Below are 18,545 nucleotides of genomic sequence, written 5' to 3'. Positions count from 1 at the left end.
CCCTCCTGAATCAAAAGCTGATTCTCTTCTGCCCTACACTAGTTTCAGAAAAGATGAATTTATTTTGGGAGGTGCCAGTTCTGATTTTTAAAAGTATGACAGAGAAGGGATTTGGCCTGTTGACTCCATGGCAGTTACTGCTAATTTTTACTTGGGTAAGTAAGAGGAGAACCAGCCCCATGAACTGAATGGAGTTCTAGGCCTGAAGAAATTACATTTTCTCTGAAAATAATTTCCTGCCCAATGTTCTCCCCAAGGCGCTTTTCACCTCTTTGTTCCTCAGGCTGTAAATGATGGGGTTTAACATGGGGGTGATCACCGCATAGGAGAGAGAGATGAGCTTCCTGGTGTCTGGAGAGTAGCTGGATTTGGGTCGGAAGTAGGTCGAGCTAGCTGTGCCATAGAAGAGAGTCACCACCACCAGGTGAGAGGAGCAGGTGGAGAAGGCTTTGTGTCTGCCCTCTTCTGAGGGCATCCTCAGGATAGTGATGATGATCCGCACATAGGAGACCAGGATCAGCAGGAATGGGAACATGATGAAAAGCACAGTTGCTGTGAGGGCCTCGATTTCGAAGAGGGAGGTGTCGGCACAGGACAACTCCAGCACAGGGGGGCTGTCACAGAAGAAGTGGTTGACTTGATTTGGCCCGCAGAATGGCAGACTGAATATCCATGTCGTCTGCACAGTGGCCACTGGAAATCCAGAGAACCATGAGGCACCAGCCAACTGGAAACAAGCCCTTTGAGTCATAATGTCCGGGTAATGCAGCGGGTTGCATATGGCCACATAGCGGTCAAAGGCCATGGCGGCCAAAAGGCAGCACTCAGCTGCCCCAAAGAAGAAGAAGAAATACATTTGAGCTGCACATCCGACAAAGGAGATGCGTTTATTTTCCATCAGGAGATTGACCAGCATCTTTGGGACAATGACCAAATTGAAGCAGATCTCTAATGAGGCCAAGTTCCGGAGGAAGAAGTACATGGGGCTATTCAGAGTGGGGTCAAATGATGTTACTAGGATAATGAGCACATTTCCTGTAAGGGTTATGGTATAAATACCAAGGAAGATCAGGAACAGCGGAACCTGCAGGTTCGGATGATCGGAAAACCCCACAAGGATGAATTCTGTGACAGCAGTGTGATTCATTATTCTCATGATGTTTCTTCAATGTGTTTCACCTGGAAGAAAGTCTTATAAAACTGACTTGGTGAAGAGTTTGTATGATCACTTTTGTCCATCATCTACCTAATTATGTGGGGATATATATTGTTAATTGATGACAGATAGATAGATAGATAGATAGATAGATATTGATAGTAATATATCAAAATCTATGTATCAGTTTTTGACTCTCTCAGATAATCTTATTTCTCTATCTAGAACAAAGACAGAGAGACATGTATCTGAATAGATCTCTCTTTTCAGCATCATCTCTCTCTATATTTATCACTATTTGTTTCTCCCTTGCTCAGGAGTTAAATAGTAATCTATATTCATCTCTCTCTCTCTCTCTGTCAAGGTTCCTTCTCCACACTGAACTTTAGGGTACAGATGTGGGGACCTGCATGAACACTTCTAAGCTTAATTACCAGCTTAGATCTGGTATCGCTGCCACCCTCCCCCAAGCACTACTTTTTTTCCCTGGGTAGTTTTGAGGGACTTCACCAGTTCCCTGGTGAACACAGATCCAAACCCCTTGGATCTTAAAACAAGGAGAAATTAACCATCCCCCCTCTTTTCCCCCATCGATCCCTGGCGAGTCCAGATCCAATCCCCTTGGATCTAAAAACAAGGAAAAATCAATCAGGTATTAAGAAAAAGGCTTTTAATTAAAGAAAAGAAAAGTAAAAGAAAACCCTCTGGGAGAGATTAGCATACCAGCTACTCTCACAGACAAAAGATTCAAAACATGGAGGATGTTCCCTTGGGCACGAATTTAGTTACACAAAAAAATACCCAAATACCCAATTTGATTCTACCTCTAATTGCATAAGACAGGTTACAAAGAAATAAACATAAACCTATTTACTCTTTCTAAACTTACTACTCTGATAAGAGGCTGGTTCCTTGATCTTTTTCACTCCAGCTGAAATTGAAACTCTCAACAAAGGAAAAACTTCCCTCCTTCCTTTTGAAACATCTTGTGCCCCCATTGGTTCCTCTGATCAAGTGTTAGCTAGGCTAAGTGAACTTTTTAACCCTTTACAAGTAAAAAAGGTATTAACCCTTAATGATCTGTTTATGACACTCTCTGTCCCAGCTTTCCAAACACAAGATCTGAAACTCTGTAGATGGCCACTAACATTATTCACATTTTTATTCAATTAAGTAAAGATTAATACTTTCGTGAATCATATTTTATGCTATTTCACAAGATCTAATCTGTAGGGGTTGGCGGTCTAGGAGAATCCATAATTTTCTTTATCTCCTCATAGCATATCCTCTTTCACATTGCCGTACAAAGTTCCTTTTATTGATATGTTGAGGATGAAGTATAGGGAAGAACAGTCATTGACTCTTCAGTGGCAGAGGGAATGTGATGGAACTGTTCAGCAAAATAATCCAATTTGGAGAAGAGTGGTGTGGAGTGAAATCAGAAACCTCTCTTCTGCATAAGAACATTTTGAGGACATTTTACCAATCATTTAATGATGTTTGTCATAGGGTACGTATACACTGCAGTGTAACCCCAGGTTTCAAAATCAGATTCAAGCCACTCTCCCCTTACATCTACACCCAAATTGCTCTAACCCAGGGCTCAGAGCTATTGACCAGGCAGTAACGGGGGCAGCTGGGCTTGGCAGGCTCCTCCATGGTGATATTGTGCCGTGGTCAGCTGGGTTTCACAAACTACTATCTTGATAAAATGGAAGTGAATGACTGAACTCTCATTAAGTTCCAATGGAATGGGGTCAGACAGAAAACAGGACTGTACAAAGGACATTTGGGATAATAAGTGACATCTTTCAGAAACCCACAGTACAGTGCACATCTGTGCAACGACTGGGAACTTTTTGTGAGAGATATTGGGAAAAATGCCTACTAGTCCATCTGAAAATATTGCCCTGCATTGTTTAATGCCCATGAAGAAGTATTGTAACTTGATTCTCTTACATGCTAGACTGAAGACCATGCACCACAGAGAGAGAGAAAGAGAGAGAGAGTAAACGTCATGGACATAGATTTATGTTACCTCAGAATGTTATCAATCTTCATCCACCCTACTGATATTTGAGCAAGTAGTTCCAGGTGTTTAGGACTTGGAGCTAATTGTTCTAAGCCACCCTATCCAGCAATAAAATAAGGAAGAGTGAAATGAATCAGTAACAGTAATAAATAACAGAAATAATAAAAACAAATCATGAGCTTAACAAAATATTACACCAGCTATTATGTCCTCTCCATGTCTCTTTCTGTATTCCTAATCTATCTATCTATCTATCTGCCCAGAGAGATATTGTAGATTCTTTTCTACTGAAAGATAGATTAATTGAATACTTAATACACAGATGGCTCTACCGACTGAATATGTAGTAAACTGTTCTTCCTAGGATGGATGGATGGATAGATAGATATGAAAAAAGATTTCAGATGATCCAGTGTTTATAGCTATTATGGAAATAGCTATTAAAAGATCATCCCCTGTGTAGAATTCTTCTTTTGCATCTGTTGCCTAATACAAAGTCCTTTGCTGTTATTAAGCTTTGGATCAAACTCTATTTGTTCGTATGTGATCTTCATTCTAACTTAAAACTAATTGCCAATGGCACATATGCCATTTTGTTCACAATGTATTTTTCAGTATAATAGATATTCTTACTCAAAGAATTGGTTGTCGCTATATTTACGTCCAAGCAGCGTTGTTTCTCATGGTAACCATATAAGAGTAATAATAAAAATAATTATAATTAAATAAAATTATAGCTAAAAAGAAAAATTAATCTAATGGGAAATTAATAATTATTTTCTTGTGTGCCAAAATAACTACTTATTTAATTGAAAATAGTCAACCTTACTATCCCCTCATTTATAACAGTTTTAAACTGTTGTGACTTAGTAACTCCAGTGGAGTTATCCCTGATTTCCACCAGTTTGAAAGAGTGGAGAATGAGCCCCATTACCTGAAGTGGTTTTCCTCCTGATTTACACCAAGATGAGCGAGAGGAGAATTACATCCCTATCACTTATTTGCCAGCCTGGACTACATGGAAAATCTTTTCAAATGATCCAATATTTATAGAGATAATACCAGAAAGATCATCTGAATCCACACTCTTGATTTTTCTCATTCTCACTGAAATCTGAATCCAACTTAATGACTTCAGATAACATTTAATCAGCTTACAGGTAAAGTGGGGTGGGGTGGTAGTTGTTTTTGCCCTCTCATTGTGAGCCTTGCAAATCCATCGTGGGACCTGAAGACCAGATTCCCCAGGAAACTCTGTCTGCTGTTCTCATTTCAGGGAATGGCTTAATCTAAACTCTGGCAATTTAGAATTACTGTCTGCCCTTAGTTGTGCTCACATCAATTCTCAAAACTCCATTGACTTCTACTGAGCTACTCCATATTAATATCACATAATAACTGGTACCAGAATCTGGCCTTAGGGAGTTACTTTGGATGAGGTTCTTAAATATATTTAGGTGCCTAGCAGAATTTTCAAAACTCTCTTGGTGCTGAAATTAACGATTTTTGGTACCCAGATGCTTTTGAAAATTCTACTAAGTACCTTTACAGGTGCTTAAATACCTTCAAAAATCTGATTAATTAGCCTTTATTTCTTATCTGAAGAGAACATAGCTGTATTCTGAATTCTGTTTCTGATTCCTCCCATTCCTCACATTGAATAGAAACTCACTCCATAAGTATTCTACTTGAAATCTTGGGGACTACTTGCTATTTCTACTGTATTTGAGTAAGACTGTCTAAATGAGACTGCCTGTGGGTTTCTATGCAATATGTCTTATATGTCTGAGTGATTTTCAGTGGAAAGAAGAGAAATTTGCAGACATACCAAGATACATCTAATTTACTCCACTGAAGCCCAAGGAGCTAATATAGGCCAGAGAAAAGTTGTGACCAAGAAGCATAAGAGAATAAAAAGTATAAAAGAAATAATAATGTTTATGTTGGTTCTCTGAGTGAAAAAAATTCTTCACCTACCTTGGAAAGAAGCAGACTCCAAAGGATTCATGGTTGGATTCTACATAACTATATGAACATCCTTTAACGACCACTGGGATTTGGTCTCTTAGCCACCTTTGGGATTTATGAATGGAAATGACACAAAAACTCATTTCAATGATGTTTACATGTTGGGATCCTGACAGTCAGTGCAGTAAATCAAGATCCTATAGATTCTGGGGCTAGATCACCAGTTTTCATCATTTTTTCCTACTATCTAACCTCAATCTCCTTTGCTGCATGTTAAGCCCATTTGGTCTTCTCCTAACTTTACTGGACTTGGAGAACAGTTGACCATTTTCTTTATCACAACCCTTAACATATTTGAAGACTGTTACCATATTCTCTTCTCACGACTACATATGCTCAATTTTTTTACTCTTTCCTCCTATGTCAGTTTTTCTAATCTTTTGATCATTTTTGTTGCTTTCCTCTGAACTCTCTCCAGTTTGTCTACGTCTTTCTTAAAATGTGGCACCCAAAACTGAACACAATACTCCACTGATGCCTTGTGACTGTTGAGTAGAAAGCTGATGTTATTTCTAGAGCTGGTTGGAATATTTTCAACAAAATATTTACGGACCTTACTGATATGTTCCTTTTTCTTTGTCGTGAAATGTACCGTGTTATTTTATATCAAATTTTAATTAAAATAGTGTAAACCTTACCAAAATCTTGCCACATTTACATTTACAAAACATTAGCTGTAAATTAATTTTTTTGAAAAAATGTTTTGAATAAACAGTTAATGTTCTGTTTTATTTTTAATTCCATTTGGAATCATTCAAAATGAAAATAATTTGGATTGTTAAAAGTATTTTAATTTTTATTTTTAATCCACCTCTAATTTTTTCACAATATTGTAAGGATCCTATTGGAGCGATGAGGAAAAAAATGGTTTGGTGATAAAAGAAGTGGGTTTGGGAAAAAAGGCCTACGTTTCCAAAAATAACTAGGTTTTTTGGATGCCCAAAATGTTGAATGTCTCACTTGAGGTGACATAGAAGCAGGGCCGGCACTTCCATTTAAGTGGCCTAGGCAATCACCTAGGGCACCAGGATTATTGGGGGGCGGCATTTTGCCGGGGGGGGGCATCAGGCGGCTCCGGTTGACCTGCCGCAGTGGTGCCTGTGGAGGGTCCACTTGTCCCGCGGCTCCAGTGGAGCTGCCGCAGGCATTTCTGCGGACGGTCTGCTGCTCCCGCACCACACCTTGGGTAAACCTTTAGTGTAAAAGCAAGGGCAATTGAGGCAGTAGCCTGTGGGCTCCTTTTATGTGTTGCAGCAGGCATCGCTCTGACGAACCTGAATTTCCTTCTTGTGTAATTGGTGTGTAAAAGTCCTCCTGTACTGGTAACCAGACGTCTAAGTCGGGACAGTTCCCTAAATGAACGCCGGCTCATTTTATGTATTTAGGATGGGTCCAGACTCCTGTAAAAAAGGGTCAAAACTCCTGTAAATTTCTGGGAAAATGGTCTAGGCTAACTCAGGGGGATCCCAAAACTCAGTGGCCACTGTTAAAATCTTGAAACAAAGACTAAGTGGACGTCTTAAAGGACAAACTCGGCCAACCTAAAACTAAATTGGCTAAAGAAAAGGTTAATTGTTTCATGAAGTGGTGGGAAGAGGCAAATCATAGGTGGACAAAATCAAAACTGGCCTCTCTCACTTATTCAAATAATAAGTTAAAAGCTTTATTAAAAGCCTCCTCTCCCACCACTAGACCGAGCGCTCCCCTTTACCCCGTTCTCCAAACTCCGGATCGATCCAAACCCCTTCATACTCCCATCTCATTGTAAAAAGGACAAAAAGTCCCTTGTTCTGTTCCCCTTTGTTGTCTGCCTCAGAAACTAATTCTTTATAGTGTCCCACTACCAATTCAGCAAGGTTGGGGGTGGGGGGGGGGGCTCCTCAACTAGCCCCCACCCTTCCTGGTCCCTTCCTTGAACATTTCTTTCAAAATTGTGAAATGACCACAATATCATTCACAAACGGTTCATTGAAAAAAGCAGGATCGGGCCCAGACAAGCAGGCAAGCAACAAAAAAAAAAACAGGTTAAAAGCCCTAAGGAAATAGTGTCAGGAGTAAAAAAAAAGTAGTAAGTGCAGGCATGAACCCCTGGAACAATACTTAAAAGGGTAAAATCTAAGGTAATAAAGGTGTCATTTTAAAACATAAACAAGTAATTTAAAAAAAGAAAGTAAAAAGTTAACTATAAAGGCTAAAAAAATTAAGCAGTTAAACTTTGTAAAAAATGTTAAAAAGGACCATGTTAAAAAGAAAAAAATCTTGGTTTCTTTGCAAACATTCTAAAGGAAAAATGGGCCCTTTTCCAGAAAAGTGCCTGTAAATAATCCTTATATATATACAGCTATGCAAAAACAAAGCAGTGTAAAAAAAAAATGTTAAGAAAAAAAAATGTGTATGTATCTATTTGTCTGTGTATGTAAAGTTCTAAAAATCTAAACCAACACATCTGGTTTGTAAAACTACTGTTTTGTAGGTGTAAGATAAATTGATTTTGTTTTTGTTTTTAATGCCACTAAAAATTCATTTAACTCTTTAATTCAAAGTTGCAAAACTGACAAACCTTTTTGCAATTGCCACTGCATAAAAGCATAACAGCTTACCATTGGTATAACATTTTCTGCATGGTCTCCCACAACTACTGGCATACTAATATTACTACCCTAATTGTTTTTGGTTTTACATTGTATGTGTTTAATTAAAATGTTTAAAATGTGCTGGTGAATAAAACAAATGTATGTGTAAAGCTAAAGCCACAGGCCCAAATCACCTCCCAGTATTTTCTATTACGTGAACTAAATAAAAAGTGACACTGGCGATTAATAATCTTAGTGTCAAAAGGGGGATATGTAGAAGCAGAATTTTTTTTAAATAGCAAAAAAAAATAACCCCCTGGGACTATAGGATTCTGTTTTCCCATATGCATTACAAATTGGGCCCTCTCTAACTCTTTGTTTTAAAATTTAGGTAGTAAGAAACAGGATTCTCTATTGTGTCTGTGTTAAGTAAATTAGAGAAACATTGAAGGCCTGGGTCTCAATGTAAATTGTCTTAGTTATCAATTGTAAAACTTAGCAAGGTTTAATTTGCAATGTTTCTTTGTTCAATATAAAATACTACTGTTTGTATTCTCTAATCTATTTGTGTGAATGAGAAATGTATGCATCAGGAAAAGATAAGGTGTGAAGGCCATTGTTACAGCCAGAGTCAAGGGACGGCTGTTAAACTGTCTGGCATCTCAGAGTGGATACATGCTTCGCAGTGTAAAAATGCACAGACCCCAGTGAACCAACCACCACCTCAGGACCACGCAGAGTCAATTTTTTTGACTCCAGAAGACGACGTAGAGAAACAGCCTGCAATACCTTACAATCTACGCTCTCTTAAGGGTTGCCAGAAGCAGATGACTACATAAAGCAAGGCCCAAGAAGAAGCAGTAGTGAGCCGAGCGCCTGCTGCCTGGTGGACATAAAACTGTGAGTGCAGTTCCCTCAGTTGAGGTTGTCAGAACCAGAAGGGCCCTGCCTCCAACATGCAGCTCTGGTAGCGCCTGTTCCTCGGCTGCTGGTATCTTAAGGTCTGGGGTGCACACAATGACAATTCTTTTATCCAGCAGCAAGTGTGGATAGCTCAGACCCTTATTATTTCTAAATGCTGGGTCTGCAGCCACATCCCAGCCCACTCTCAAACTGGTGTTCCTGTCCTGGCTATCCCACTCAATTCCCCAGACCTCACTGGAGGACCTTGTCTGTTTAACACAATATGGAACAGTCATGACACCTGGGAAGAGGCTATTGGCAGTTCCTTTACCCCACTTGGGGTAGCAATACACCAGGCAAAAAGGCTCCTAAGTAGTTAAATAATGGCAAATAAAACCAAAAAAAGTTTTAAAAGCCCTGGCCAAGAAAACAGAGGCGATCGGACAGGTGACCCTCCAGAACCGTCAGGCATTGGACATAGTGCTCGAGGCCAAAGAAGGGACCTGTGCTCTCACTGGAAAACAATGTTGTATGTTTATACAATACCAATAAGGTAATAGATCACTATAGCCACTTAGAACAAATCGCATATCTTCCTCATGAAGAGCTGAGTTCTTTATGGAAGTGGCTAAGTAACCTGTTCAATTTCTTTGGCATAGGAAACTGGTTGTTTCAGGGAGCCCTAACTATCCTGTTTAAAATCTTAGTGATTTTTGTATGCTTTCAGTTAATCTGTTGTATCCAAAATTGTGTCACCCAGATGGCTGCCCCAAAACAGAGTGCTAATATAATAATTTTAAATATCACTGATAAACAAAAAATAAGAAACGGTTAATTTGTGAAACCCAGTAATTGTTGGTCATGGCGTGCGCTTGACCAAAAGGAGGGATTGTAAAAGTAAAATGAATTATATTGTGAAAATAAAAAGAATTAAAGAAATGCTGTCTGTACCTTTAAGAAAAACTGTTGGAATGCTGCAATCCAGGTGTCAGGAATACAGACATTCACATAGAACAATTGCACCATTTAAGGGCAATTGGTGAAGTATTAGCCTCAGATCCATAAAAAGTTAGTAAGGAAGTGGGATATGCATGCTGTGCCCCAGGTGAATTTTACAGTTTTGCTTTCTTTGTTCCTTTGTCTGATTCCCGCTCTTTTATCTGTATAAATAAGACTGTTTTGGCCTTGCATGGCCGCTCACATATTCTGAATGTTATTGGCAGAGCGCTGTGCTAATAAAACAAAGTGGTCTGACAAATTGTGAGTCCTGATTCTAACTTTGACAAGGAGAAAGCCACCTTTTCCATGTGTAGGTACAGAGAACCCTTTCTGCTGCTGCAAGTGAGAAACCAGGGCCATATGGGTCACAATTTAGTCCTGGGACAATGTGACTACTTGCTGCCTTTAGCTCAGGTCCTGTGGAAACTCCAAGCTATTTAACCCAATATTTGTCTGGAGTTTCTTTCTTTCTTTCTTCTCCTCTCAGGTATTAAAAAAATGAGAATTTGTTTTTTCTTATTTTTTTTAATATGTACAAGCTTCAGTCATACTATCATGTTGAATATGTTTCAGTGCCAAAGAGAGAGGACCACTTCAATTATATAATGTTACAGTCACAGAGCTTAGGGCCAGAAGGAGTCACTGATCACTTAGTCTCTTTTCCTGCATATCACAGGCAACCAAAACCACCCAGCATCTGCACAGTAGACCCAACCACTCAAATTAGACCAAACCATTACAACCCACAGACTATGATGTGCCACAGGCAGAAAATAGGAGGGGCCAAAGTTCACATGTTCCCAAAGGCCCCTACCATGGAAGGGAATCAGTGGGGTTCCCTCTGCCTTTCAGGCACAGACTCTTTGATGAGATAGTGAACAAAGAAACAGTTCTACATTCTGTTGGATTGTGAGTGGGTGTTCAGCTCACATCCCCATCATGGCCTAAGATTCTTTGTCCCATATCAAGTCAATATACAAGCCATTCATTCCACATAGGGCTTGTGTATACTTCTGACTAAATTGTCACTGCTGTGGTTGATGCAGCGGAGTTAAATTAGCAAGTCTGGTGAAGACAAACTGAGTAAATGGCAGATTACTGTCCCATAGATGTTTGCTCTCCACCTCCCTGAGAGCTGGAAGATAAGTCGGTGGGACAGTGTGTCCTGTTGGCATAGCTCAGAGTAGACACTGCTGTAAGATGATCTACGTTACATCGACTGAAGCAGCATAACTTAGTAATATAAAACTATGGACTGCTCTACACTAAAGCCGTATGTTGTCCTGCCAAGTTGACACTACCAACTAAAGGGGATTCAAGGGATGTGTGTGTGTCTAAGCTCCATTGATATCTAAGGCTAAGATCACCAGCTTGTGTAAATCAGCCACAGCTCCATTGATCCATTGCTATCCATGGGCCAGATCCCCAGATGGTGGAAATCTACCATAGGTCCATTGGCCAGATCCCCAGCTAGTGTAAATTGATGTTGTTCCCATGCAACCCAATGGGTTCAGCTTCCCAAACTAATGAAATGCTAATTCACACCCAGTGAAGATCCAGCCCTAATTGACTTTCCAATCAGCTTCTTATCTGGGCTTAGGTTTCAGACATTGCTGCCTCTCAGATATTTGCTCAGTCCACTCCAAGGCAGACATTAGTGGATGTCCTATGAAGTTGTGGGCCCTCCAACATGCAACAGGTTCAGTCTTTTACATTATTCAGAATTCCTGACAATAGATTCTTATATTCTTCTAAGGCCTGTGTGTCTGATTGTCCTTATTTGTCTATCTACCCAACTGAGAGACACAAAGGCGGGTAAGGTAATATCTTTTATTCTTTTGGTGGCAGGTGTTCTTCAGCTCTGTGGAGCTCTAAACTTTACAGAAGTTGGTCTGGTAAAAGATATCACCTCACCCACTTTGTCTCTCCCCTGTCCTGGGACAAACACAGCTACTACAACACTCTCTAATTGTCTGTCTGGGAAGCTATGTTAATCCTTGTATGCAACCTGGTGTAAACCAGGATTTACTCCATGGAACCCAATCAGCCCAATCCTCCTCTCATTCTTCCCAGTATGAAAAAGGAGCAGTTGCCAAACAGAATGAAGTTACACCAGTGTAAGGAGAGAGTAAAGACTGAGACTTTATCCCTTTTGTGGTAACCTTGCTCTGCAAAATTTTCTCCTCAGAGCCCCCTTCACCTCACTGTTCCTCAGGCTGTAGACGATGGGGTTTAACATGGGCGTGATGACTGTGTAAGAAAAAGATAACAGCTTCTTGTTTTCTGGTAAGTTGTTGGACTTTGGCCAGAAGTAGGTCAGGCCAGTTGTGCTGTAAAACAATGCCACCATGACAAGGTGGGAGAAGCAGGTGGAGACGGCTTTCCTCCTGCCCTCAGCTGATATCATCTGGACTATGATGGCAAGGATGCGGATATTGGACACCAAAGTGTCCTACATCCTATGTTCTCTGTTATATTTTCTCCAACCAACTTTTAATGAATGAAAAAAGTGATTGGGAATAGACTGAAACTGGCATCTTCAAAGAAGCCTATGGAATTAAGGCACACAACTCCTTATGTATAGCAGTTGGGTGCCTAAACCTTTTAGGCTTCTTTGAAAATGGGTCATCTTCATACATCTGAGTAACTATGAGCAAAGTTCATCATTAATATATCTCCAGTGCAAGTATGTGGCAAGATTCTGTTCTTAGTTTCGCTGTTGTCATCTGGAAAACAGTTGAATACAGTGAAATTACTCTGGATTAATAGCTGCATAATGGAGAGTAGAATTTAACCCACTGAAATTCATAGATAGAGGGAGGCAAAACAATTTAATAAATATTATTGGTTCTGAGTCTCCTCTTATTTGGCTTATCTTGGACCCGTTGATTTCAATGTTGTTACTGCAAACTTACATCATTGATTAGATGCTCTCTTGTTGTTATGTCTTTGGGACTCATCCAGAGTCCCTGCTGAAGTTAGTAGAAAGACTCTCATGGATGACAATAGGCTTTGGATCAGGCCCTTGAGCTACTAAATAAACTGTTCAACATATGTTCTAGCAAAGAGTTCTAGTGGCACATTTAACTCAATATTACAGAATAGTGTCAGAAAGTAAACCATGCTATTGATAAATATTTAGCCTATTCCCAGAAGAAGATGAGAGCGATATGTACCCCATCTTATAGAAATTCAATACGAGTGGAGCACCCCTGTCAGATAGATAGATAAATAGATTTGAAAATCTGTAGTGTTTTTGTTAGACCTACTGGTGACAGGAATCAATCTGTCCCTATCTATCTATCTATCTATCTAGCCAGGTAAAAATCTGGGTTTCATGATACATTTTGCTAGTCTAATTCTTCCCAATCTGGATTAAAAAAAAATCACTAAAAGAACCAGCTATGACTTTTTAACACCTCCCACCCCCAGATTGCAACCACTTGTAATTTGCTCGTACACCATATGGAATAAATTGGATTGTTGTGTTTCTGTCAATTAAAATGGCAGAAAATGTGGGTACTTCACCTCCTGGAGGTCTTGATCCAAAGGCAAATGTCCCATTGACTTCAAGATCACCAAATAAGGGCTTTAAAGGGTAAATCTCAAATCACTGAAGAGTGAGAACTGGTGCATTTGATAAGACTTCTTGTTTCTTTAACTCAAGCCATTTTCACTTACCTCTTCAATGAATAGTGTGTTCTTACTACCTTCAAAGGAACTGTCTGTTGACTTAATAAGAGAATTGGAATGTTTTGTGGAGTCCTCCTGGACATGGTCCCTGGAACATCTTAATACTGAGACTACTGGAACAAATAATTAATGCACTGTTACTTTAGGAACATAAAACCACACAGAGATTTAGGCCTTGATTTCAGGGAGGCTATTAAACATGTGCTTAATTTTAAATGCTTCCATACTTGAAGATTACTGAACAAATCCTATGGTTAAAGTCAGACACATGCTTAAGTACATTGCTGAATTGGGCCCTTAATAAACTTGTGTTCATCTCCTGGGAAGTTCTCTGGCCTGTGTTGTACAGGAGGTCAGACTAGATGATCACAACAGTCCCTTCTGGCCTGGGAGTCTACTAATCTATTCTTCCTCATCTACCTTGGTTGAATGTGCAGGAACTTTAATCCCTAATATTTTTTCCACATTATGAAATAAAATTTTAGAGCATGATTCTCATTTGCACTAAGGTCCCTTAATGCTAACACTTAGTTCTCAAGTAACATTTTTCATCAGTTGATCTCAATAAGCTTTACTGCTACTTCAAGACTGATGTGATACTGGAAGGGGGTCTACAGTTACATTTACAAGCACTTTAAGGTTCCTTAAAGCTGCCGGAGTATTGGAAAAGGTGGCTCAGTGTAAATAAGTATCAGGTTCTAAGTTCCTAAGGGATAAGAGCTTTATGAGTATGTCTGCATTGCAAGTAAAAACCTGCAGCTGGCCCATGCCAGTTGACTCAGGCTCACAGGACTCAGGCTGTGGGGCTGTTTAATTGCAGTGTACACTTCTGAACTGAAGTTGGAGCCTAGGCTCTAAGACCCTGCAAAGTGGGAGCATTCCAGAACTCGGGCTGCAGACCAAGACAGAATATCTATACCACAATGAAACAGCCCCATAGGTGGAGCCCCATGAGCCCAAGTCAGCTGGCATGGGTCAGCCACGGGTGTTTCATTGCAGTGTAGACATAAAGTATATGTGTGTTTAACCTCTGTACTGTGTCTCAGGGATCTTTTAACTGCATTTTCATATTGCACATGTGCAGTGTCGTGGACCTTATTCTTTTCCATCTTGTGTGGTCATTTAGACCTGTGCAAAGAGAGGGCAAAGTGAGACTAACAACAGTAGGGTCAGACTCAAACTGGGCTGAATGCGGGTATTTAATGATTATCCAGACTGTTCTTTCATTTTGATCATCCTTTAGATTAACAGATGTGTCCCTTTAAGGTGAAATCTTTGGTTTTGTCAGTGGGGAAGTAATATAGTCTAATTGTTAGGACTCTGAATTGGTATCTTGGATATCTAGTTCTAGTCCCAGCGCTACCACTGCCTTTCTGTGTAACCTAGTGCAAGTTACTTCAGATCCTTTGGAAGACTACTCAAAAGAGTCTTCAATGATAGGTATCTGCAAACAGGCACCAAGATCTTGGTTTACAAGAAAGTTGTCATCCCCCCCTTCTCTATGGGTGTGAGACTTGGGTAATCTACAGACGACATCTCAAGTGGATGGAGTAGTTCCAGCAGTGCTGTCTCAGGAGGACTCTCAGGATCAGCCGGGAAGACTGACACACTAACATCAGCATTTCTGTGCAGCTAACATCACCAGTATAGAAGCACAGATCATGAAACACCAACTCCACTGGGCTGGCCACTGTGTATGTATGCCTGACACTTGCCCCCCAAAGCAAGCACTCTTCTCTCAATTAAGTCAGGGAAGAAGCAAATACTTTTATCTCAGTTAAGTCAGGGAAGGGCTCGCATAGGGCAATGAAAGCACTTTAAGGTCATACTGAAATTACACCTTAAAAATGGAGGCATCAACCCAACAAACTGGGAGGATTTGGCGTGGAACTAAACACAGTGGTGCCACACCATATACCAAACCACCACTCACTTTGAGGGAACAGATGTGTTCATGAGACAGAGAAGCAACAAAGGAGGAAAGAAGGGGCACAACTCTCCAGCCAATAACTATGTCTCCTCCAAGATCACACCTGTCACTTCTGTGGGAAAATCTGTAGGGCACGAATTGGGCTCCTCAGCCACTTAAAAACTTACCAATGAACACCCTTGGCAGATATCATCCTTGCACTGAGCGATAGCTGAAGACTGCCATGCAAGTAGGGGTGGGCCCATGGCACTGGTCCCCTCACATGGTGTGCTTGTGTAACACTGACAGACCCTGGTTGTCTAGGGGCAGGATAGAACCTGGGACCTCTGAAATTTAGTGCCTAAGCCTCTACTGTATGAGCTAAAAGCCACAAGGCTCTTAGCTAAGTCTGTAGCAGACTTAGCAATCTCTAGGTGATCCAGGTGCCACTAGACGGTGACAGAGCACCACACCCAGCAGGCATGGGTTACACTAGGGGATCCAGATTCCATGAAAAATGGGTGAATGCTGGTACAATACATGCACTTCACCATGGATAGCACCTTCTGGACCAAGAACAAACATACCCCTCCTTTGGATGTTCTTTAGATTTAAACCTAGGTCTTGTGGTGACTGGTGTCTTGAAAACACCCAGATAAACACAGAGAACTTGAACCTCAGCTCGTGTGGTTGGGGTCAGTATGTTGGGAAGAGATTCAGTTTGGGGGATCAGGGTTTACCAATGCCACCTGGTCATATCTGTTGTTTAGGCAGAGGAAGGACAGTTGGGTTTGTCTGGGTCCTGTATTTTGGCTTAGCAAAGACTGAATACATATTGAGCAATGGCTCCTTGTGTCTCTGGAGAAAGCAAAGTACTTCCAGGTCTAATAATATAGAACTCAAAAGCAAAAGCATTGCAGTTACAGCAACTCTGCCAAAGACATGAGAGATCCCACGCCCATCCCTCCTACTTTCCATTAATCTCATATACTCTGCTGCCACTTAATGGCTTTGTATTGTCTTTGAAAGGAGAAGCAGGATAAGTTAGGGGCAAGGAAAGATACCAAATTGCTGTCATCCCATAGAGACTCACTTTGTCCTCCATGGCAGCTACCATTCCTGCACGATGCATTAGAAACCTGGGGCCAGAGCCTCAGCTGGTGGTAATCAGTTTAGATTAATTGAGTTCAATGGCTGTGCCAGTTTACACCTGTTGAAGATCAGCTGTCTGGCCTCTATTACGTCACCTGGGCAACTGATGAGACATTTATGGCCATGTTCTATTAGATAGATGGGTATACCTCCATATTATATGGAATCTATCTCATAGAGCTGGAAGGGAACTTGAAAGGTCATCAAGTCCAGTTTCCTGCCTTCACAGCAGAATTAAGTCTCATCTCTGATAGATTTTTGCCCCAGGTCCCTAAATGACTCCCTTAAGGCTTGAATTCACAACCCTGGGTTTAGTAGGCCAATGCTCAAATCACTGAACAATCTAATAAGACTGGAAAGAAAACATAACTGGGAACTATGGGGAAAATACAGCTCTGTCGCATCTTAGGTGCATTTAACATGCGTGATTTCAGCTTTACGCGGTAAGCAAAAACCAAAAAAAAAAAGAGAAGAATAACAATTTAAATACTGTTTCTGTAGTGCAGGCGATTCTGCCCGCCATTCAACTCAATACAATTTTGACTATACGCGGTTTTCACTTTACGCGCTGTGACAGACCCAAACCAGTGGGGTACAGGAGTCTGGTAGAGGGCAAATATACTGGTCACTGGCTGAGTAGTTTTCTGTTCCCTGAGTGACCAGGGCAAGGGCTGCACTAGAGTAATCAGGAACCTGCTAGAACCAATTAAGGCAGACAGGCTGATTAGAACACCTGCAGCCAATCAAGGCAGGCTAATCAGGGCACTTGGGTTTAAAAAGGAGCTCACCCCAGTCAGCTGGTGGGGAGCCAGAGGAGAGGAAGTGTGTGTGAGGAGCTGGGAGCAAGAGGCACAAGGAGCTGAGAGTGAGAGGGTGTGCTACTGGAGGACTAAGGAGTACAAGCATTATCAGACACCAGGAGGAAGGTCCTGTGGTGAGGATAAAGAAGGTGTTTGGAGGAGGCCATGGGGAAGTAGCCCAGGGAGTTGTAGCTGTCATGCAGCTGTTACAAGAGGCACTATAGACACCTGCAATCCACAGGACCCTGGGCTGGAACCTGGAGTATAAGGTGGGCCCGGGTTCCCCCCAAACCTCCCAACTCCTGATCAGACACAGGAGGAGTTGACCCAGACTGTGGGGAAGATCACTGAGGTGAGCAAATCTGCCAATAAGCGCAGGACCCACCAAGCTAGAGGAGAAACTTTGTCACAACTGGTATCCGGGGTGGGATTTGGTGTGCACAGCGCGGCAGAAGAAGGAGGGTGATTTAAAAAAAAAAAAAGTAGAGGGTTTATTTTTTTTCACCACAATGGATGACTTAGTACGGGCATTGATACAAGCTACGGAGGCCCAGCAGGAGGCTACTCGTGTCCAGGCAGCTGCCCAACAGGAGACAGTGCGGCTGCAGCAAGAGACTAATCGCCTGCTGATGGACCAGGCTTCTCAAGACTGAGCTATGTTACGGGAACTGGTAAACCAGGTAAAGATCCTTAAAGAGCTGAACTGCGGCCATGATGGGATGCAGATCATATGGGCCAGCCATTGGCTGCAGAAAATGACACGGGAGGATGATGTAGAGGCATACCTTCTGGCCTTTGAGAGGACAGTCCTACGGGAGGCCTGGCCTCGAGATCAGAGGTCTGGCATCCTTGCCCCATTCCTGTGTGGGGAGGCCCAGAAGGCTTACTACGATCTCCCTGAAGAGGCTGCAGCAGACCACCCCTCAGCTGAAAGCAGAGATCCTGGCCAGATCTGGGGTAATGACCGCAGTGCAGGCCCAGTGGTATCACGAGTGGAGGTACCAGGAAAACAAAACCGTGCAGTCCCAATTGTATGACCTCATCCAACTCGCACGAAAGTAGTTCCAAACAGAGTCCCGGAGTCCGGAAGAGATTCTAGAGGTTCTGGTCATCGACCGATACATGAGGGCACTACCGCCAGATCTTTGTGCCTAGGTGAGCCAGAACCAATCCTCCACCTATGATGAGGTTGTTGCACTGGTAAAGAGGCAAAGGACGGTGAGGGAGCTGACCCGACCAGTTAAGGAAGAGGCACCCTGGGTTAAACTAGCAGCACCAAGCCCTAGAGCTTGGGTGACTG

General features: G+C 41.6%; 1 protein-coding gene across 2 annotated transcripts; it reads right to left on the bottom strand.

Moving 5' to 3' along the window:
• Positions 1–211: 211 nt before the first annotated feature.
• On the bottom strand, positions 212–2,945 carry LOC127031193 (olfactory receptor 10A4-like). Of its 2 annotated transcripts, XM_050917956.1 has the most exons (2): positions 2,932–2,945; positions 212–1,151 (listed from the first exon to the last, which is right to left on the bottom strand). In XM_050917956.1, the coding sequence occupies exons 1-2, from the start codon at positions 2,943–2,945 to the stop codon at positions 212–214; spliced, it is 954 nt and encodes a 317-aa protein (XP_050773913.1). The 2 variants fall into 2 exon arrangements, with proteins under 2 accessions (XP_050773913.1, XP_050773912.1); XM_050917955.1 differs by lacking the exon at positions 2,932–2,945 and having other exon boundaries at positions 212–1,156.
• Between the last annotated feature and the right edge of the window lie 15,600 nt (positions 2,946–18,545).

The sequence above is a fragment of the Gopherus flavomarginatus genome, chromosome 11 (assembly GCF_025201925.1).
Source record: "Gopherus flavomarginatus isolate rGopFla2 chromosome 11, rGopFla2.mat.asm, whole genome shotgun sequence".
NCBI classification, from domain to species: domain Eukaryota; kingdom Metazoa; phylum Chordata; order Testudines; family Testudinidae; genus Gopherus; species Gopherus flavomarginatus.
The sequence above is the reverse complement of the archived record's forward strand: the minus strand, read 5'-3'. Positions and strand labels throughout refer to the sequence as shown.